This window comes from Dipteris shenzhenensis, chromosome 22 (assembly GCF_047967505.1).
Source record: "Dipteris shenzhenensis isolate YYH24624 ecotype China chromosome 22, Dip_SZ_1.0, whole genome shotgun sequence".
NCBI lineage: Eukaryota > Viridiplantae > Streptophyta > Polypodiopsida > Gleicheniales > Dipteridaceae > Dipteris > Dipteris shenzhenensis.
In genome coordinates this window covers 9,264,808-9,287,127 of record NC_141617.1, presented here as the reverse complement: position 1 = coordinate 9,287,127, position 22,320 = coordinate 9,264,808, and the positions used below count along the sequence as shown (strand labels likewise).

Below are 22,320 nucleotides of genomic sequence, written 5' to 3'. Positions count from 1 at the left end.
ACCAGAATACTTTTCTGGCCTATAATTAGCAATATTAGGCACCTTAGTCCTTCTAGGCTCGACCATACGAACATTGCAAGGCATTCTCTAACATTGCAATTCTGCCAGATAGTGTATGACCTGCTGGGCGCGACACCTGTGGGGTCGGCCGGACTCCCGATTCTACGGGATCCATCCTAGAAGCTTCTTCTTCTACTTCCATTTAGGTCAATGGGTGTGTTAAATTTTTTTTTTTAAAACAAAAAAAAAATCAATAAAACACCGCTCGAAACTGTAATTACAATTCGAAAGTCCAACTTTCAAATTTACAGCTAACGAAGCATATATCACACTGTAATCAAAACCACTTTTCCCTGTACTAGGGAAAACTCCTGCAATCCAAATTGACTCAAACACAGAGGCAAATAAACAAGCATATGCTCCAGCAAAGCTTAGAAGGCATAGAGAGCTCCCTGGTTATAATTCTTGCTGCATGAAGAGATCAACTAGTCCCTGTAGTCCACTCCAAATTTGCATTTATGACCTGCCTTGTGACCACAAACGTACTGTAGTTTCTACCCCTTCACACGAGCTCACGATCAAGCGCAACCAACGAAAGCCTAGGTGTGCGGGCAGTGTGGTCAATCCGATGACGAAGAAGACTGATTTACGTAACTATTGTAACTCACGGACTTCACACAGCAATTGATCCACGATTCGAACGCCCCCCACAGCCTTCAGTACTAACCAAATTATTAACCTTTGTCCATGTAACGCAATTTATGATCTCGTCGAATACGAAGGCGAGAGTTCATCATTTCGATAAATCTCAAATTGGCTACTCTCAGGTGAAAACTGCATTTTGAACTCATTGCACGTTCCGCTCGCATCGTGGTAAGCGATCCTTGGGCCACATTAGTACCACAGCGTGTGCTTTACGAAGTCAGCAGGCAGGCTTACCAGCGTTTGGTCTTCTATCCATCTCTTCTTGGTTTCGTTATACGGTTTGAAACTAGTAACGAAACCATTAAACCAATACTTGGTTCGATCGCGTCAAGATCGGTGCGTAGGCTACCATATCATGATCCCGTGGATCCGGTAGTTCTTCCCAAACATCTCTGCGAACATCGTATGCTACAACTCCGCGCAACTTAAATCTTTCCTTCTGCTGCCACTGCACTAAAAACCACCCAAAATTTGGCTCTCTCCTCCCACATTATTGCACAGCTAGTCTCTCGATGCGTCCCAGTCACGACCGCTCTGATGTTCAACGTCAACCCAAACTACGAACTGCCCGATTACGATCTGTGTAGAATTTGGGCTCCGTATTGTCTGTCGTCAAACGCCTAGTCAGTCCCAGACCTCTCGCGATATAATCTATGCTTTGATACCAAATGAAACGCAAAAATCTGTTTGCTCTCAGCTGGTTACGTCAAATCACAGGTACAGGCACTTGCATTTTCCTCCCAGCCAACCTCGGTGGTAGCAAGCTCTGAGAAAAAAATTCAGATTACGTGAAAGCTTCAGCTTGCTTATTCCCAACGAGCCCCAAAATTCCCTAGATGGATCTAGTATGCCACACGTCTTCATTTTAGGGTCCTTCCTTAATGCATCATTTACCCCTCTCTTGGAATATCATTAAAACTATTTGCCCCTTGGCACATTTCATGCATTTAGGTCCCCTAGCCTTAGATCCACCTAGTCTAGTGCCATGTCACCCTCACCAAGGACCTTGACCTTTATTCCTTTTTGATCATTTACATGAAGCCCAAATAAATATAATACAAACATTGATCCTTTAAAGGAAAATGTCGACTGACCCTTCCGAGGTCATGTTACCTCAACTTGAGCCTAACTGGCCACCCCCCCTGCATGTGAGAAACCCAGATCTCCAAGACTGCCTCTGTGAGGGTCTCATCCGTGTATAAGGCATCGGGGATCCTGATACTGTGAGACCGTCCTCTCAGATGGGGCTCTGAGATGGACAAAACTACCGGAAAATGGTCGGAAGTGGAAACACTAGTTGCAATGCAAACTGTCCCCCCTCTATCAAGATCCCAGTCATCCACATAGAATCAGTCAATCCAGGCATGGATAGGCATCTGCACCCTATGGTTCGACCATGAAAACAAAAGTGACTGAGATTGAACATGCAATGCATCATCTGATCAAACAAAAGTCACTCTCTGTCACTGAACCTGAACAAGAAGGCATCCCAAGCTGCTCTCTTGAGGGAATGAATACCACCTTCTCTGCCTCCTTGCTTATCAGAAGGTGCCTCAACCATGTTGAAGTCACCTCCAATAATCCACGAATCTGCAATGTCAGCCCACGAGAGCAACTCTTTTTAAAACAGAACGCGGTCCCCTTTGTTGTTCGGAGCATAGAGGTTGAGGAAACCAACCTTATGTCCGTGAATCAGAAGTAAAAGCCACTGGGCCCTGGAGGGGGTAATGGTACCGTGTCCAATGATCAGAGGGAGAGTAGAATTTGAAACCGATGTGCATGTACCTCCTCTGGTTCCCAAGGCAGGAAGCCAAAAAGTCCGGCCTGAAAGCAGTTTACCTGACTTGGAGCAATCTCTGACATCCAGTTTGTGTTTCTGAAGAAAAAGCATGTCTAGGGAACTACTTGAAACACCTGGATGGAGCTGAATCCTGATCAGCTGTCTGCGACGGCGATGAGGGATGTTGCCCAATCCCCGTATATTCCAACTGGCTATCCTCATTGGCAGGAGGAAGCGGGTTGGAATACCTTACGCGACCTGGTGGCGGAAAAAGAACCCTCCACCGGAGCTGACCTCCTGCCATACACATGAGGTCCAAGGGGAGGAAAGTCCATAGGTGAGAGAGAGAAAGATCTCGAAAGAGGGATGCCGATAACTGGCTCTCCGAAAGTGGAAGGTACAAAATCATCATCTGGGAGGTAAGAGAAGTTCGCCAGTCCTAGGAAGGGGGTGCGAAGGATTCCTACCGAAGTAGGAATAGAATGTAAGACCCCCTTCCCTCTATCCACAGGAGGCACCTGTACTGAGTCATGATCAAGAAGTGCTGCGGATGAGGTGCCAACAACCTGGGCTGCTGAGGAAGGTACAGACTGATCTTGGGGTGGAATCGAACAAGGCTCCTGAACTCTAGTCTCCTCCCAAGGCTCCAAGGGGGTAGCCTCCGAAGCGGTGGATGTGTGATCTGAAGTAGAGGGCCTAACCGCGACCGGAACCGACCGTGGGTGAGAGGTGATGCGGGGTGCAAGAGGGACTCGAGTAGCCTTTGGAGGGGAGGGAGCCCGTGTCTGAGGCAGTGCCTGTGAAGCGGTAAGTCCTGCTCCTGCTCTTTGTCGTAAGCTAGTACGAGCTGGTTGCTTTCTGGGCCTCTTTTTCTTCTTTGGGCAATCTTTGGCGTAGTGCCCCGAGGATCTGCGAATCCTGCACTGGTCCTGTCGACCTGCAACCTCAAATCTCTGGCGGCGGAAGGACCCATCGGGTCGCTGTAGCATGATGTGGTCTTCTGAAATATTAGGCTCCTTGACAATGACCCTAACCCTGGGTACCCCATCCATCTTGACCGCCTCAGCAGCCGAAGAGGGCTCGCCAGGAAGAGAGGGGATCTCTGCTACCACACCAAACCTCCAATAACTGAAAGAAGCCTATGATAAACTGAGGGGAGACTAGGGAACCTGATGAAAACAGGAACTCCTTGCTTGTCCTCTTCAACTGGGTCAAAGCCGAGTTGAAAGGGAAACAAAAAAATCCTCTTGTAGCCTAGAAATAGAAACCCGGCTTGTAGCAGGTCTCTCGTGACGTCTGGGGAATCTAGGCACACCTGAAAGAAACCTCGTCCCAACAAACAAACATCCTTAAGGTGGGGGGCGAGCTCCTGGGGAAGTGCCGCAAGCATCCAATCTCTAGCTTGTAACCTGGAGGGGTGGGAGCCATGAATGCGTGCGAAGAGAGTCGTGAAACACTCATGCACCAAATCCTTTTGCAACTGTTGTAGCTCATCTTTTGAGAAAGTGATGGTTCTCGTGGCCGGTGTGGGTGGTAACGGATTAACTGAGTGGGAACCCATTTGTTAATCGAGGTGGAAAAGGCCGATTCAAACGCAAGGAAGAACTCCGTTTGCTTTCCTGAAGCCTAGGAGACCCCTAACGGAGAATAGGGTACTCCAGATGAGGGGAGAGGGTGAAAGGAAGGAGGGAGAGAGAGGATGAGTAGAGGAGGAATCAGCAAGGGGATAGGGGGGGCAGCAAGGAGGAGGGAGAGGAGAGGAGGGGGGAAAGAGGAGAGGAGTGGAGGAGAGAGGGGGGGGGGAGGGTGGGCGGAGCAGCAGGTAGGAGGGAGGGGAGGGAGGAGGCAGCGCGTGGGGGAGGAGGCAGTGTGCAAGGGGAGGCTGCAGCAGCGAGGGAGGGGAGCTGGGGGGGAGGCGGGGGGTAGGGGGGAGGGGAGGGAGGAGAAGCAAGGAGGGGAGGGAGGAGGCGGGGGGAGCAGCAGGTAGGAGGGAGGGGAGTAGAGAGGCTGCGTGCGGGGGGGAAGGAGGCAGCGCGCAGGGGGGGGCTGCAGCAGTGAGGGAGGGGAGTCAGGGGAGGAGGCGGGGGGAGCAGCAGGTAGGAGGGAGGGGAGGGAAGAGGCTGCGCACAGGGGGGGAGGAGGCAGCGCACAGGGGGGGCTGCAGCAGCGAGGGAGGGGAGTCGGGGGGGGAGGCAGGGGGAGCAGAAGGTAGAGGGGAGGGGAGGGAGGAGAAGCAAGGAGGGGAGGGAGGGGGCAGCAAGGAGGGGAGCAGGAAGGAGGGCAGCAGGAGCAGCGGGGAGCAGCAGCAGTCTGTTCATGTGATTTTTCGCTTCCTAGCTTTTTGGCTGGCTGCTTCAGCAGATTCTTTAGGTCTGTGCTTTCCCTATAGCCTTCTCTGATGTTGTGTGTGTATGCTCTACATCTGAGGAGTACATGCTGCACCCTCAATACCCCAGTTGATCTTCACTTTGAGTGAATTAAGCAACAAAGCAAGCAAAAGTAGTAGACAGTTTATGAGAAAATGGGTGAGGTAACTCACAGGAAAGTGGATGTGAAGATATACAAGGAATTTAAAGGAGAAGCGGAGAGGGAAATGAAACTTAATGTGTGGATTGGGCATCTCTCAATAGACAATTGGTATGATAATGGATATTTCCACCCTTGGCTTATATTACTTGAAAGCGAGAGTACAAGAAGGCCTTAAGGCCAGCGGGCTGTAATCACAAAACGGATTCAGCCCGAGAAGTCAAAATGCTAAATACAAGCCTCTTAGGGCATAATCATCGGAGAGTGGACAAACAGCCACGGTGGAGGGGCGTAATGCCACTGAAGACTCTGAGTGGAGTGCTGGAAGAATAACTCCCGGTGATCCCAGTCGCAAAGGAAACGTCGTCTCTTTTCCTTCCCTGCCCGGGACTCTCCCTGGATCTGATCCCACTGACCCTTGAGCGTGTGAATAATCGAGCTCCAGATATCTGCTAGGGTCTGGGTAGTAATAGTCTGAGCTCCTACAGTCTGTGTGCATCTGGAAGTCCAGATATGCCAGCCTGCGATGCTTCCTATGATCTCCCAAACTGGGTGTCGAGGCCTCGCTCCTGCATCTGTCTCTGTCAGATGCCATGGGAAGCTGTCCATGTAAGCCCAAGTGGTCTGCATGATGAAAAAGACGGGATCCTGTCTAGAGAACTCATGGGCCAAGTGATGCCCCGGCTCAGTGCTGCACCAACAAACGGCTCCCCAAGTGATCGGTCCTAGCTCGGGTGTAGCCCTAGCTAAGATCCCCATGATTCCCTTCCAAACCGTCTGCGCATGCGAGCAGCTCCAAAGGCAATGCTTCAGGGACGACTCCTCCTGAAAACACATCTGGCAATGCCCCTCCTGCCCCATCTGTCTCAGCCAGCTGCCAACTGGAAGCCCCTTGTGTGCCACCATCCAAAGGAAGTAGGAGATCTTCCTCGGACGCCAGCTAGCCCAAAGAGTCTTCCAGAAAGTGCGAAGAAAGACCAAGGATATCCCCTGGGCATACCATCGATGTGCCTGTGTGGGTAGCCCACGCTGGAGAGCCCCAAGAGCACGCCGACCCATGCGTGCACTGTAAGAAAAGAAGGGGGTAGGGTTCTCTGAGGTCTCCGATGGTGGCCAACGCCACTCCCCTGGGTCCCACTCCACCTCTGACAAGGAGCGGCCCTCCCATATCCAGAGTCTCCAATCCTGGTCCTGCATAATCAGGGGGTCTATATGCCACGTCTTCCCTTGGAGCCCTACAATGCGAAGGCGCTGCCAGGGAAGCTGGGGGTCAATCACGGCCTCTCTGCTCTGTAGGCGACTGTCATCAGTGATGGAGAAGAAGTGTACCGAAGAGTCCGAGAAGAGGCCGGCCACCACCAAAGGAATGCCTCGTGGAGTGAACTGTCCAAGCCACCTCTCATCTCTCGGGAAGAGCTGTCTGGTGTCTGCGGGGATCCTCCAACCTGCAGGGATGGTAGCATCAATCTCCACTCATCGAGCCTGGATCCCACGTGCCGTACCTACTACTGCTGCCAGCTCGCCTGGGCTCAGCTGACTGTAGACGTCCCTCCAAACCCGGAATGAGCGCGCGGGCCCACGCTCCCAGAGCGCCCAAGGGATATGGGATCTCTCTCCAAGCTGATGACCTGTATCATCTGTCACCTGGCTGCTCCAGATCAGGGGCTGTCTGTCTGTCTCCTCTCTATAGCTAGGGGGGACTTGGGAAAGGCTGTGTCGCAACTTCCTCCAGACCGAAATGAGGCTACGGAGGAAGGGGGAACGGGGTTGAGTCAAAGGTGCTGAAGTGAAGATCCATCAGATAGAAGGCTGCCAAACACCCCCTAACTGGGGGGTACACCCACTGAGACCATGCTGTAGCAAGAGCTTCCACGTTTGTCCTCCTGGGGTCAGGCCGCGGATGACTAGCTTGCCAAGAAGTGCCTGACTCTGAAGCTCTGAATCTATGATGCCGAGGCCGCCCTCTGCCTGGGGGAGAATGACCGTCTGCCAGGCGACCCTAGCTCTGGTGGTGCCGGAACCGTCTGAGCAAGACCATAGGAAGTTTCGCACCAGTCTCCTCAGCTGGGCTACACAAGACCTCGAGAAACACCAGCAAGAGGCTACATACCAAGCAGTGGCAAGAAGGACTTGGTTGACCACAAGGGCCCTACCTGCCAAGGAAAGCCGAGCCGTGCTCCAGAAAGCAAGCTTCCGTCGTATGGAGGCTAGGACCGGCAAGAACTGCTGAGCCGGTGTGATGTCCAGGCCTACCTGGAATCCCAGGTAACGTGTCGTCTGTTCTCTGGGGATCCAGCGAAACCCCAGGAAAATACCCCAATGTGAGCTGGCTCCCGGGTCCGTAAGAAAACCAACTGACTTATGCCAGTTGATTTTTGCTCCAGCCGCAAGGCAAAACATCTCTAGGAACAGTCTCACTCGCTCCAGTGACTCGACATCATCCTGCACATATAGGGCTGTGTCGTCTGCATACTCGGAGTCCAGCAGCTCGACATCCTCTCGAATAGGGAGACGCATCCCGCGAAGACCAGTGGTGCGAGCTCGAAGGAAGTGTGTCATGGCCTCCGCAAAAAATAGGAAGAGGTAAGGCGCTAATGGACGCACCGAGCGCTCGAGTGTGAATCTCTCCCCGGAGGCCGATCTGTAAAGGCTAGCAATACCTCTAATCCACTCGTCTGGAAAACCGAACCGAGCGAGTGTACCTTCCAAGTCTGGAGGTGAGAGAGTGCAACAGGTGCTGCAGACTTAGCTCTAGGGAGAGGCTGGACCTTGGCTGTCTTCTAGGGCAGCAAGGTGCTGAGATCATCATACCTTCTGGAGCAGCCATTCACAAGCAAGTTGGAGCAGTGAAACAGGGACCTGTGTGCTGCAGACAAAGCTTGGCAGGGGCTGCCCACCTAGGCTGATTCACAGGCAGTAAGGTGGAGAAGAACACACTGGATGGAAAGTCTACTTACGCTCGAGATGGAGCACGCGGGCTCGAGTCTAGAGATAGTCGGCAGATAGGAGAAGGACCTTGTGGTTAGATCAGAGGAACACACCAGTGGTGGGACTCTGGATCTATCTCTTTTGTATTGTGTCCATAGTTTTGGACGGAAATATATAAGTTTTGGTGTCTTCTATATCTGGCTGGTTCATTGTCTATTGATGAGTCTGCACACCTATTTTATGCACATTAAGTAAAGAAGTTTGTGATTCCACACCCACACCACAGTGTGTGAGCTCTTGGGCATTACTATAAGTCTTCCGCTGTGCGTACCCTCTGTTGGGTCTTTCTAACATGGTATCAGAGCCCAAGTAAGAGTCAGAGGTGTGGGAGCTTGAAGGCAGGGACCTTGCTGAAGGATGACCCTGATTCAGAAGCTCAAGGGAATCGACTTCCACGACTGGAGGACAGTGCCCTTGCGAGAAGGAGGGTGACTCAGGTTCAGTTAGGTGCGTTTAAAGTTCGCGGTCCAGGTTATCTTGAGATGTACTTTTGTTGCAGACCTTACCAAAGGAAGGACGGGGTGAAACAAACCCTCGGAGCATGGTGCCTGGAAGACTCCATGTTGTTCACTTATTATGAGGGGGACAATTGGAAGATCGTGGAGGTTGGGTTGCTCGAGTTCGAAGGCAGGAATGTGACTTATGGAGGTGGTGCCAGGAGGTGCTACCAAAGATGGACCTGTGTACCAGGATGGTGTGCGGAAGCGGAACCGGACCTGGTGGAGCAGGAGCCACTGGTTGAAAAGCCAGGAAAAGATTTCGACATCAAAAAGTTCTAGAGGACTACGGCCAGGGAGTTACTGGAGCATCTTCATCGACGTGTTGGCATTGGGCCTGGATGTGTCGGTGAGAGGGGGTGTTGGAAAGGTCACCTCCCCATCTGTAAGCCCCCAAATGAGGAGAAGAAGAAGAAGAAGAAGAAGAAGAATATATTATCATCCTCTGAAGACCAAAAATCGGCCTATGGGACCTGAAACAATACAAAACCTTACATACATAAAGACTCCTCCCTCAAAGAGGGTAATAAGAGAAACTACCTTTATGTCTAGGTGAGTTTCTATGCTTGAAAAGCTTAGATATAAATGTTCCTAAAGCTGAGGGTGACGCCTTATGTAGCAAATCAGCCAGTCTGTTATGTCCCTCAAGAAGAGAGCTGAACTTTTTCCTAATGTGTGCATAGTAAGGGCATATCATTACCATGTGTTCTTCTGTTTCTGGCATACCCTGGTCACATAATTGGCATATTCAGCTCTCTCTTGGCATGTCTTTCCATCCTCCTATTTCAATTTGCAGCTGGTGTGATCGGGTGCGAAGTGAAGCCAAAGCCCTCCGCTTATGCATTGCCATAGGTGTGCAAATGTACTTATGCGTGGCTGACTTCTTTGCCGTATAAGTGGGCCAATATTGGTGATTGATAAATGTGCATGGGGGAGGGAGACCTAGGGCAGGATGTGCCCAAAGAGAGATTACTTGGATGAGTGGATCTGGGACAGATCTGGAGCATTCATGGTTGGCGGGGTATCCCGAGGTACATAAGCCTACATGGAGAGCTATTGAGCGAGGTTTGTGGACAGGCACATGGCTTGCAACATGCTTTGGATATGGTGCAATGAAGGCAGGTGTGCAGCAGCAGCGTCGGCCTGTGTAGATAGGCTGATTGGACTGGATATAGCCAGCCAGACAGGCTTGGTTATGGGCTGGCCTGTGGAATGCCCCCTGCATAAGCAAATAAGGCAGTACCTGTGGGGGTTAAAGGTCACTGTGCCTTTATCTCGGTTATGTACAATACTCAAACACATATATAAATGAATAAAAAAGAAGATTAGGGTGTTATGCACCCACCAAAACTTGTGTGGCTCTCTGTTTCTCTCTCCCTCTTCCGTTCTTGCTTCCGTTGAGAGCACTCTTAACTGGTATCAGAGCCTGTGTGATCTAGCTAAGCGTGCGTGAATGCCTGGAAGCTCAGCAGCTCTGTGGGAGGAAGGAGAAGCTCTGTGGGAAGCTTTGTGGGTGACTTTACTTGCATCTGAGTGTGCAGAGACCTCGGAGGAACCTTTGGAAAAGTCACTTTGGTTTTACAAAGTGGTTTTGAGAGCCTGTTAAGTGTTTTTAAAGAAAAATTCGTTTTTTAAGCTTTTCCCTATTCCGTTCGACGACAGAGACTCCGTATTGACTTGTAGAGGCAACTATTGCTTGCTTTTGGTGTCCACTTCACTTCAGGAGCTTGGAAACACCTTCATTCTTGAATTTGGGATCATTTCATTGGATTTCTAACTCACTGTGTCAGTTCCTACGTTTTTTTGCCCGGGTGTTGAAACTCAAGTTTGGAGCAACCATTTGTAGATCTATCAGTTCCGGTGGACTCAGGAGGTCCTAAAACTTCTATGTTGCTCATCATTCGCACTTCGGTGGAGTTTACAAACAGTTCTGTTTTCAAAAACGTTTTTCAGTCCGTGTGTTGGACCGAGTGATTGAGACCACGGTTTCCAAAATGTCTATCCCATTGCGTTCTGGACGCCCAAAAATCCCTACCTATCAGTTCTTGCGCGATTCGGTGGAGTATTTTCAGAGTTATAGATCTCTGTGTATTATTCTAAGGTTTTGAAACCTTAGATTTATGCCACATGGCAGTGGATAAGTGTTGACTCCCATTTTTCACTCATCGGTTGGGATTTTGGAGTTCCGGTAGAAGAGAGATATTTGCAGATTTTCTTGCTGAGTCCGATTATGCAAATGGCACCCATGTTTTGAGGCATCTCAGGTTCTATTTTCAGTAGCGGTCATTTTCGTGGGACCATGATTTCTTGAGCATATCTTATGCAGATCATTCTAGTTGCAGTTTGAGTCGCGTGCGCTCATTTGTGGTATGCATTGGGCTGCAGTGGATGATTTATAGGTCATTTGGAAGCATTGCGATCCCTATTGGATGCGCTGATAGGCTCAGATTGCCTTGTGGGATGCTATTTTTTATAGACGCTTTGCACATGGATGCTATTTTATGTTGAGGGACAGCTTTGACACATTGCAGGAGATGCACTAATGGTGTTATGCTCTCTTGGATGAGATATTGGTAATGCATATGCTCATGGACGGTGTTTATGCTTGAGTCATTTGGCACTTACTGGCATTTTGGATTGCCATTGCAGTTGGCATTTTCTTTTGGGCCAGATTTGCTCATATGGATGCATAGTATATGCACATGAGTCAGATGCATCTTTTGATGCTTTGAGCTTTGAGTTTTGGTGATATTTCACTCTATTGTGGCATACACATTTGGGTACACCTGATATTTGGTGTGATTCTCTCTTGCAGGCACTAACATTTAGGATTTTGCTTTATTTGCATCATGGCATTCTCTTCCATGTCTAAAAAGGAGTTTTTCAACATTACAAAGTTTGATGGGACAAAATTTTCTTTGTGGAAAGAACAGATAAGGAATGTGCTTATTCAAAAGAAGCAAATTAAACCCTTCGCAGGGATTGAAGCTAAGTCTGCAAATATGTCTGAGGATGATTGGAATGAGTTGGATGCATTAGCAAAGTCTACTATTAGACTTTATCTTGCAGAGTCAGTTTATTTCACAGTAGGAAATGAGCAGACTACGAAAGATTTGTGGAAGAAACTGTGTGCCACTTATAAGAAGGAAACTACCTCTAATAAAGTTTACCTTATGAAGAGGTTGTTTGAGCTGCAGATGGAGGAGGGGGTCTCTATTGCTTCTCACTTGAATGAATTCAATATTATTTTCAGCCAGCTTCAGGCTCAGAAGATGAATTTTGATGCGGAGACTAAGGCAATATTTCTCTTATGTTCATTGCCATCCTCATGGGATACTTTCCGTACAACTGTCAGTAACTATGCACCTGGTGGAGTACTGAAATTTGATGATGTTGTGGGTAGCTTGTTGGTCGAGGAGATTAGACGGAGGTAGCTTGTTGGTCGAGGAGATTAGACGGAAGTCTATGGATGGCAACAAGCAGGATGGAGCCTTAAATATGCAAAGGGGCAGATCACAGTTCAAGGGGAAGTCCCAAGAAAGAGGGAAGTCTCGTAGCAAATCGAGGGCACGGAACATTGAGTGTTACCACTGTGGCAAGAAGGGCCATATGAAAAAGGATTGCTACAAGCTGAAAAGAGAGCAAAGGGATAAGAAAAAGAATGCAAATTAGGGTGCAAATCAAAAGGAAGAGAGTCCAAGGGAGGATAAAGGAAAAGTGAAGATCGAGGAGATCAATGCAGTCACACATGATAGTGACAATGACATTCTCTTCATGTCTAGTTTATCTGCAGAGTTGCTTACCACTTCAGATGATGCATATTTTCAGGATTGGATTTTGGATTCTGGTGCTTCATTCCATGTTACTGCCCATAGGGAATGGTTCTCCACTTATGACAGTGGAAAGACAGGTTGTGTGCATCTTGGAAATGACTATGCATATGACATAGTGGGAGTAGGTGACATAAAGTTTTCTTTTGCAAATGGGTCTGCATTTATTTTGAAAAATATGAGACATGTGCCTAAGCTGACCAAGAGTCTCATTTCAATGGATCGACAAGATGATGCTGGTTTTCACACCACTTTTGGCTTTTAGAGTTGAAAAATTCAGCAGAGCTCTATGCTTTTGGCCAGGAGTGCCAAGTGTGGGACTTTGTATCCCTTACATGTATCAGGGGTGTTTGATCATGTTGTTGCAATAACCGAGCAGCCAAGCACTTCTTTGTGGCATTGCAGGTTGGGGCATATGAGCCAGAATGGAATGAAACTCTTATGCCGTTTGTGTTATGTACCGCATTTGAGTTTCTCTGATTTTGAATTTTGTGAGTACTGTCTCTATGGGACTCTATGGGAAGCAGACTAAATCAACCCATAAAAGAAGAGAAAAGAAAGAGTTTGAAAAGCTTGATTTGGTGCGTTAAGACGTATGTGGTCCCATGCCTATATGGTCATTAGGCGGGATTGAATACTATGTGACATTCATTGATGATGCAACTAGAAAAGTGTGGGCTTGTATGCTATAGCTCGGAAGAGTGATGTGTTCTAGGTATTTCAGAAATGGCTGGCCTTGGTTGAGAATCAGTCAGGTAGAACGCTTAAATGCCTACGGACTGACAATGGTGGAGAGTATCTCTCTCATGACTTTCAGCATTTCTATGATACACGTTGGATTAAGAGGGAGCTCACATCCCCTCTTACTCCAGAGCAAAATCCAGTTGCAGAAAAGATGAATCGTACCATTCAAGAAAGATTGCAATGCATGCTTTCCAATGCAAGTCTTTCTTGTGGTTTTTGGGCTGAGGCAATGAAGACTGCAGTGCATGTGATCAATAGATCACCTAGTAAGAGTTTGGATTGTGGTATTCCTGAAGAGGCATGGAGTGGCAAGAAGCCCTTACTCTCATTTGCGTATATTTGGGTGTGAGGCATATGCACATGTGCCAAAAGAGCTTCGAAAGAAGCTAGATCCTAAGTTTAGGAAATGCATCTTTCTGGGTTATGGTGAAAGTGGAGAGATGGGCTATCGTCGCTGGGATCCAGAAGCAAAGAAGATCATACGCAGCCATGATGTAGTCTTCAATGAGAAGAAGATGCATAAGGTACTCATGAGAGATGTTGAAATGAGGAGAATTACGTTCCAAGATGTGAATCCACTTGCAAATGTTGATAGACAGCAAGCTGTCCATGCACCAAGTGTGTAAGAAATGGTACCACCAAGTACTCCCACAGGTATACAATCAAGGGTAGATGATGGATCATTAATTGGTCGAAATGATGAGCCAAATGTGTGGCTGATATGCAGGTGGGACAGCAAGCTGAAATGCCCTTGAGAAGAGGTTCATACAGATGATAACCCTGTAGATATGCTGACGAAGAGTCTACCTAGTTAGCGGTTTGAGTATTGTCGTGTATTGATGGGCATTGGATAGTATGCTCACTGGTTTTCTCCCTTGAAGGCACATTGTCTTTTAAGTGGGAGGTTGTGGGGGTTAAAGGTAAGTGTGACTTTACCCCGGTTATGTACAATACTCAAACACATATATAAATGAATGAAAAAGAAGATTAGGGTGTTCTGCACCCACCAAAACTTGTATGGCTCTCTGTCTGTCTGTCTCTCTCTCTTCCGTTCTTGCTTCCGTTAAGAGCACTCTCAGTACCCTATCCTTTATATAGGGCTAGCAGGCTGGTTGGCTGGCCAATCAAAGTCGGCCAGCACACAGCCTCAAAATGCAGCCCATAGCCCCACAAATGAGGAGCTGTGGGGTCGGTTGATGGACAGACAAAGTCGGCTAGGAAGCCCCTTCAAGTCGGTCAGTTTTGAGCCCCTTTGGGGCCTATAAAGGAGCCCTTTGACAGGGTATTTAGTATCCAGCAGCCAGCAGTTCCAGGGTAGAAAGGAGCAGCAGGAAGCCTACTCTCTGGGCCTATCTACAGGAGGTGAGAGAGTGCAACAGGTGCTGCAGACTTAGCTCTAGGGAGAGGCTGGACCTTGGCTGTCTTCTAGGGCAGCAAGGTGCTGAGATCATCATACCTTGGAGCAGTGGAACAGGGACCTGTGTGCTGCAGACAAAGCTTGGCAGGGGCTGCCCACCTAGGCTGATTCACAGGCAGTAAGGTGGACAAGAACACACTGGACGGAAAGTCTACTTATGCTCGAGGTGGAGCACACGGGCTCGAGTCTAGAGATAGCCGGCAGATAGGAGAAGGACCTTGTGGTTAGATCAGAGGACCACACCAGCGGTGGGACTTTGGATCTATCTCTTTTGTATTGTGTCCATAGTTTTGGACGGAAATATATAAGTTTTGGTGTCTTCTATATCTGGCTGGTTCATTGTCTATTGATGAGTCTGCACACCTATTTTATGCACATTAAGTAAAGAAGTTTGTGATTCCACACCCACACCACATTGTGTGAGCTCTTGGGCATTACTATAAGTCTTCCTCTGTGTGTATCCTCTGTTGGGTCATTTCTAACAAGCACTAGATGATAGGATTTTGTTATACCTTAGGGGTGCAATATTGACCTCGAGTTACTTGTTGAGGGGATAGCAGTCTCATGATGTACTCTCGTCTTCATCTCATAAGTTATTTTGGCCTCTCGCAGATGTCAATACATCACTCTCTTTCTGATTTAAGACCAAATGAGAGGATCCTTGTATGTATAAAATCTAGAATTGTACCATAGATAAGGCATTCCGAAAAGTGGAATAGCTTTCTATTCTTTACACAACGTCAGCAAAATCAGTTTACTCTTCTACCTGCTATCAGAGTTATGATTACAAACATAAAAATACGACAATATGATTTGGGTTCCTTTTTCATAGTGCTGAGATTATGGATGCATAAATTGCAAAATGGTTTAAACAAGTTCATGATGAGTGCCACCTTATTCAACTAGAATTTTTGTGGTTCACCTGCTGGATTCATTTGGTATGTTACTTACCATGATGGGTGCCACCTTATTCATCTCTAATTTTTGTGGTCTACCTGCTGGATTCATTTGCTATGTTACTCATCTTGACCTGTGTAGTTGCTTGTTTCAGATGTTCGCTCAAAAATGTCAAATGTTTCTTTGTATGGAGTGGTGAGATTTTTAGGTGACCTTGACGCTGTGTCAGATGAAGCTGAGCTAGACAAACCACATATTTATGAAATGGTTCTTCAAGATCAGTCAGGATCCATAAACATAATTGTTGGCGTTGGTAAAGCCTGGTAATGTCGTCATGCAAGCCACTTGATGGAAATGAGTTGTGTTGTATATGCTAGAACATTTGTATCCTTAATCATTTATTACACGTGTTGTGCTATCTTCCATAAGTGAACTCTCACACAACACGAGAGAAGATTTGGTATGTTAATGATCAAGAGTACATATAGGATTTTTAAAAAAAAAATATTTTCAAAATTTTGCATTGATTTCAATACATACAGCATTCTTCTATGGTCCAATCACACAGTACAAAAGAAGGCATGACATTTCTTTGTAGACATTGAATATGTTAGAATGTATCTTTCAATGATTTGCTGGACATCTTCTGTCAAAGAACGTTTTAAATCTTTTTGACCGAAAATCATTGTGCAGGAGAGCTGGAGAGCTTGAGGTTGGCCACACTGTATTTGTTGCTGGCCTTAGATCCCATACTGGTTCTCATAAAAGGTATTTTAGAATTTGAGTTCTATTTTGGCATGCATATCAATATACCTTCAATATTGCACATACTCTTGCTCTCAAACAGTCATTGAGGTGAGGTCTTGAAGCATGGGTGTTGTAAACAATAATGAACAACTCAAGATAAGAGATGTGGTTGGTCTGATTTGACCGACTTTTTCATTTCCGATGGAAGTATAACTTAACTTTATATTCTTTCTACTATCTCTAGAAAACTCTTCAGAATTAGCAGTTACGTACAGAGTGTAACTATCGTACTTCGTGAATCAATTTAAATCTGGATGAATGTTATCTTTAATGGTGTTAGATTGGCTTTTGCAGGCTGGAATGTTTATGGAATCACAAAGATGCAAATGCACGGATGGTAAACATGACTCAGTTGCCAGCTCTACTAACGTCCCCGTGTCTCTATCACCTTGCATCTCTTTGTAATCTTTCCAGAAGTTGCTTGGGAACACAGGTAAACTGCATCACCATCAATGTATATATCCCCATCGGAGGAATGCAATTGCTTCTTGTTTTTTCCAAAATAGCATTTGGAGTTGCCTAAGTCCTTGGACAAGCAAGAATGCTAACAGATGAAAATTTTGATCCAATAAAAATGTAAAGAAGTGGAGTGAAGTAGATTTTCAAATGAAACAGATCTCACAAATGAAGGAAGCAAGTGGATGAAGGCTAGACGGGTCTTATCATATATTTAGCTGGATGTCATAATATACCTTGGAAATTGAGTTAGATGTTAAGGAGACGCTTATGCTGCCATAGGTAGAACACAGACATATCTTAGGGCATCTTTTTAGTTTTATGGATTGTGCCATGGGGTGACAATAAGGTAATGGGTGCAAACGGATGAAGTATAAGGAGTTTTTGTCACATACTAAGTTGGATGTAATACAAAGTTTGTAAATTGAGCTAGATGGGTGTAAGGGATAGAACAAAGACATTCGTTAAGGCATGGGTGCATGAATAGGTTCTTAGTTCATGACTGTGAATTTACCAAGTTTGACCTTCAAATCATGTGTCTCATAGAAAGTTTGGAGTGCATCCAAGTGTCATCCAAGATCCTCAGCTGATGAGAGGGTAGAACCTGTTAGCACTTAGCCCTGGTATGGCCTTGTAGGCTAGTCATAGGACTCAGTCAACCCTTATGTTGACTTTATTGGTCAACCATATGGTTGACTTCAGGGCCATATAGGCTACCCCTTTGTACTTTCTCATTATCCATTTGGAAGTACTTCATGTTCCTTCAGCTTGTTGTTAGCTTCCTTGCATTCCACTACTTCGCGCACCCAACAGAGGTATAGAGCAGGTTCTCTTGCTCCTACCTACCTCCCCTTGTGCTCAACCATTGCTCCTATCTTTGACATGACAGATTTGGGCCTCTTACACTACTGTCTTGGCATTGAATTTCGGCAAACCCAAGGGGGGATTTCTATGTCACAGACAAAATATTCGAAGGGGTTGTTGCATAAATTTAAGATGGAGAACGGTAAGCCTGTGGCCACTCCATTGGAAAAGGAAATCAAGCTGAGTAAGCATGATACAACTGAAAATTTTGATGGCACATTGTATAGGCAGTTGGTGGGCAGTTTGATTGCAGGTCTACTTCCGGATATTGTTTCTCATTGGGCTCATCGTGCATTTCATGGCTCAGTGAGAAGCAAGACCGCGTGTCTCTCTCCTCCAGTGAAGCAAAATACAAAGTTGCAAATTCAGCCACCTTGGAATGTATGTGGTTAAGGAAGCTTTTGCATGACTTGCATCATGCTCAGGATGGTGATGCAACTATGATCTTTTGTGATAGCTAGAGTTGCATTGCTATTGGAAACAATCCTGTATTTCATGCTCGCATGAAACACATAGAAAATACCTATCATTATGTGCGGGATTGTATCACAGATGGCTTCATGGATCTCACATATTGTTCCATTGAGGACGATGTGGTAGATATCTTCACTAAAAGCTTGTGAGCGCTTGTCTTCACACAACATCGACATGGCTTGGGGATACAAGACATTCAAATAATGTCAAGGGGGGTTGTAAAATGACATTGCTTTCTTTTGTACTCACATAGGTTGCTATATCCGCATGTGGATGAATTTGTACAACCATGGTGCTTTAGGTGCTTCTGAGATCATTCCGGAGCATTTCAACCATATCATTGAGGGGGGATTTGTAGAGATATATACAATGATATGGTGGTGTAGGATAGACTAGGACTTAGTCTATTTTACAGTTTTTGTGTGCTCTAGTACTTGGACTATATAAACCAAGTATGACCCATGCAGCTTAGGCACGACTCACACGAGGATGGAGTGCTTTGTCTCGGCTCTAGAGACAATGCTTCTAGGACCCACCGATGAAGGTCTGGCTCTTTGAAACACTAGTGCGAGCGACTACCATGTATGCAGCGCTCTTCTGGGGATGTGATCTACCGAAGACGGAGTGGAGGAAATTTGAGCGGCTACAAGTGATTATGGGGTCCAGGATGATTTGGAGTAAGCCCTCAGTTCCACATGAGATAATACATGCATAGTTTGCCATGACTTCTCTACAGGTTGATGCCATCTTTCAGATAGTGACATTCATCCACAGAGTTAGGGACTTAACTTGATGGCCACTATTGTGACTGGCCCTGGAGTCATCTAGATGACTAGCAGAGAGTGGAGCAGAGACATGGTATACATGGATACCCACATGGTTTGCCAAGCACGGTATTCAGATGGATAGGCTCCATAGTTACTAGGGAACGGGAACACCACGTCATATGAAACATCATCAAATCACATGGAAACATACCAAAATATGCTAAGAATAACCAAATGTACCAGCTCTAAGCTTTCCATTTCAACTTTAGACTTTTACAGATACAAAATCCTTAGAAAACTGACATATACATCGACGCAAATTGCAATGTGCATTGTGCAATGGGCAATGTGCATAAACTTTAAAGATTTAAGCCAGAGAATTGCAAATTACTATAGATCATAGAGGCTAGAGCATATAATATGCAAAATACAAGAAAAGGACCTTAGAAGGTAGTGGAAGGGCCTGAGCCTTGAGGCTCGAGAGCTTAGAGTGGGGGCTTAGCGGGCTGAGTGGATGAGAGCTTAGAGAGGGGGCTGAGTGGGCTGAGTGCTTGAGAGAGGGGGCTGAGAGGTTGAGTGGAAGGGGATGGAGAGAGGGCTTAAAGTCCCTTGTTGGCGCCAAAATTACGCTCTTGCGCAGCCCTAAACTCGGAACGCCAAAGGCCCAGCCCAAAACGCGTTTCGGCCACGTTCTCAGAACGATTGGGAATGTTTCCTAGGTGTTCCCACTTCTGGGAACGTTCCCAGGAATTCCCAAACGTTCCCGCACTGCCATCCACTTGGGAATGACGTTCCCACGTTCCAAGAAGACGGAACACCGTTCCCTAGTAACTATGACAAGCTCCCTCCTTTTCAGTACAACATGGACGCACCCCCCGAGTTGATTTGGCGAGATGAGATTAACTGTATCATATGATAGATATCCTCTGGCTTCATACATCTCCGACTTGGGGGGTGGACCAGGAGCTCCCCACCAAGGCTCAGTTCTATCACTACCACTAAAGTCATTGTTTGGAAGATGGCATCAATCTGTAGTGGTGTCATGGTGAACTCTGCATGTACTATCTCATGCGGGACTGAGGGCTTGCTCTGAATCATCCTAGATCCCATAGCCACTTGTAGCCTCTCAAATCTCCTCCACTTTGGTATCGGTAGGTCACATCCCCAGAAGGGTGCTGCGTACATGGCAGCTAGCCGCACTAGCGTATCGAAGAGCCAACACTTCGTCGATGGATCTTGAAGTGTGCTTGGAAGCACTATCTCTCCAATCCGGCTAGAGCACCTCGTTTGCGTGTGAGCCGCCATGGGCTACATGTGTCATAGTGAAAAGGGGTCCTATGAAGATTGCTCCTAAATAGGTGTAAGATTGCACTATCTCCACTAGCTCGTTTCGATAAGTGAAGCCGACTCGATGGAGCATGTATGTGAGGTGTTGAAGACCATAACCTTGGTCTTCCCAAGGTTGACTGTCAGGTCTCTCTCTTTGCAGAACACCTCTAGGGCCTCCAAGTGTCTCTGCAGCCCCTCTGCTGAGGATGAGATAAGGACTATGTCAGCGCGGTGTATAGCAATATCTGTATCATGATATTGGCCAGTAGTGATCCTTCGTCTCCCAGCCGGTATATGAAGGAAGTGATCTCATCAATGTAAAGCCCAAAGAGGGTCGGTGAGAGGGGGCAGCCCTGCTTCACTCCAATCGTGCTCTCGACCCAATCCGATAGACTACCTCCAAACTGTCGTTCCTCTCAATTAATGCAAGGCATATTTTGCTGAGGCAGACCAATAACTCATTTGTAGCTTTGTGAGCTGTCCCTGATGATGAGAGGGCTACTATGGCATTGTCTAGGGCTTGTTTGCCCCATGTGTCTTCTAAAAAGCCTCGTGTTGGCATCTTGCTTTGATGTCTTAGCCCCTTCTTGCAGTCTTGAATCTCTTCACATGGGAACTCATGTTTCTTGATCTGATTTCCCTCCCCTTTTGTTTCTGTTTGCAAGTCCTTGAGCCCCTTGTCAAATGTGACTGATCATAAGCTCATGGGGGCCCTTGGTGTAGGTACACTAGTTCGAGGAAGGGCCTGGAGTCCTTGGTACAGACAACAGCAGCTCACAAGGGGGCCTGGAGCCCCTGGTGCAGCCAATAGAGTTCACGGGGGGGCTGGCGCAGACTAGCAGCTCAGGGAGGGGGGCTTGGAGTCCCTGGCGCAGTAGCAGCTCAAGGAGGGGGGCGTGGGAGCCCTGGCGCAAGAAAGACGCCTGCAGCTAGGCGTCTGGCCTGGTGAAGGCCTGGTGGCAGCAAGGCCCCACTATGGGCGTGGGCTTGGGCGCAATGGACATCATCAGCATGACGGGGATGGCACGGCGGCAGCAGCAACAGGGCGGCGATGGTGCAATAGCAGGGCAGAGAGAGAGAGAGAGAGAGAGAGAGAGAGAGAGAGAGAGAGAGAGAGAGAGAGAGAGAGTCTATTAACGTCCACGGGAGACCAGAGGTCTATGGGACAACAGAGAAAACCATGCAGTACATCAGCTTAGGGAGGGCACATGGCAGCTCCCAAGGAGTGCAGAAGCAACTCCATTTATTTAGAGTACCTAGACTATGTTCTAAGACCATATATATATATATATATATAGAGAGAGAGAGAGAGAGAGAGAGTTTATTAAAGTCTTCGGAAGACCGTCTATGAGACTGTGAAAATTCTAGTACAAGCGAGCTGTGAGGGTGGAGGGGGGTAAGTGGATCTGCGTGTATCCTGGTGGGTCAATGATACTCTTCCGAACCTGGTTGGGATCGGGCGAACTCCCAGTGAAGCTTAGCTTCTACACAGATCCTTATGGATTACCTGGTTGACATCGTGTGATGAGGGGAGAAAACGGAGTGTCCATACTGTACTGGAAGGGAGGGAGTCTTTCCATGTGGAGCCCTAGTCCCTCAAACCATCTCTCTGTGCGTGCATACCAGCATCTCTGGTCACCTCCTGCTGAGAGTGTCATAGAGGAAGACAATGCTAGCCTGTTGCGTCTAGAAGAGTAATTCCCATACTCTCTGACTCGGTAGACATATGTGATAACCTGAAATGCAGCATCTAGCTGTAATGGAGATGACCCAAACTCAACCTGAATGATCTGGTGAGGCGGATGCGGCTTACTGCAAATCATCCGTGATAGCATGAGAACTTGTAGCCGCTCCACCCGCACCCACTCTGTATCCGGTATGTGTGGCCCCTAACAAGGGCTGCCATACATGCCCACTGGGCGGACCAAGGAGTCCGAGCAGCCCCCTGATCCGTGGATCTTGAAAGTGCGAGCAGAAGCACTGCCTCTCTAGTCTGGCCAATGAAGCGTATCCTTTGCCCAAGCGTGCTTGCATCGCGGGTCTCATAGTGAAGATGGGTTTGGAGAAGATAACCTTAAGATACGTGTATGATGAAACTATCTCAACAGGTGACCCATCAAACGTGGACTGCTCCTGGCGCATGACGGCTCGAGATGTATTGAAGATCATAACCTTGGTTTTACCTAGGTTGACCTTCAAATCATGAGACTCAGGCTGAAGTGCGTCAAGGTGTCTTGGG

At 47.4% G+C, this 22,320-nt stretch overlaps 1 protein-coding gene across 1 annotated transcript in view; it reads left to right on the top strand.

Annotated features, from left to right (window-relative positions):
• LOC147887700 (Nucleic acid-binding proteins superfamily) overlaps nt 1-22,320 on the top strand; it is a 155,535-nt gene that overhangs the window by 66,056 nt on the left and 67,159 nt on the right. The window contains exons 9-11 of the mRNA XM_087393763.1: nt 15,526-15,707; nt 16,078-16,152; nt 16,486-16,624. Coding sequence (XP_087249889.1) covers nt 15,526-15,707; nt 16,078-16,152; nt 16,486-16,624 — 396 coding nt within the window. The remainder of the gene's footprint in view (nt 1-15,525; nt 15,708-16,077; nt 16,153-16,485; nt 16,625-22,320) is intronic.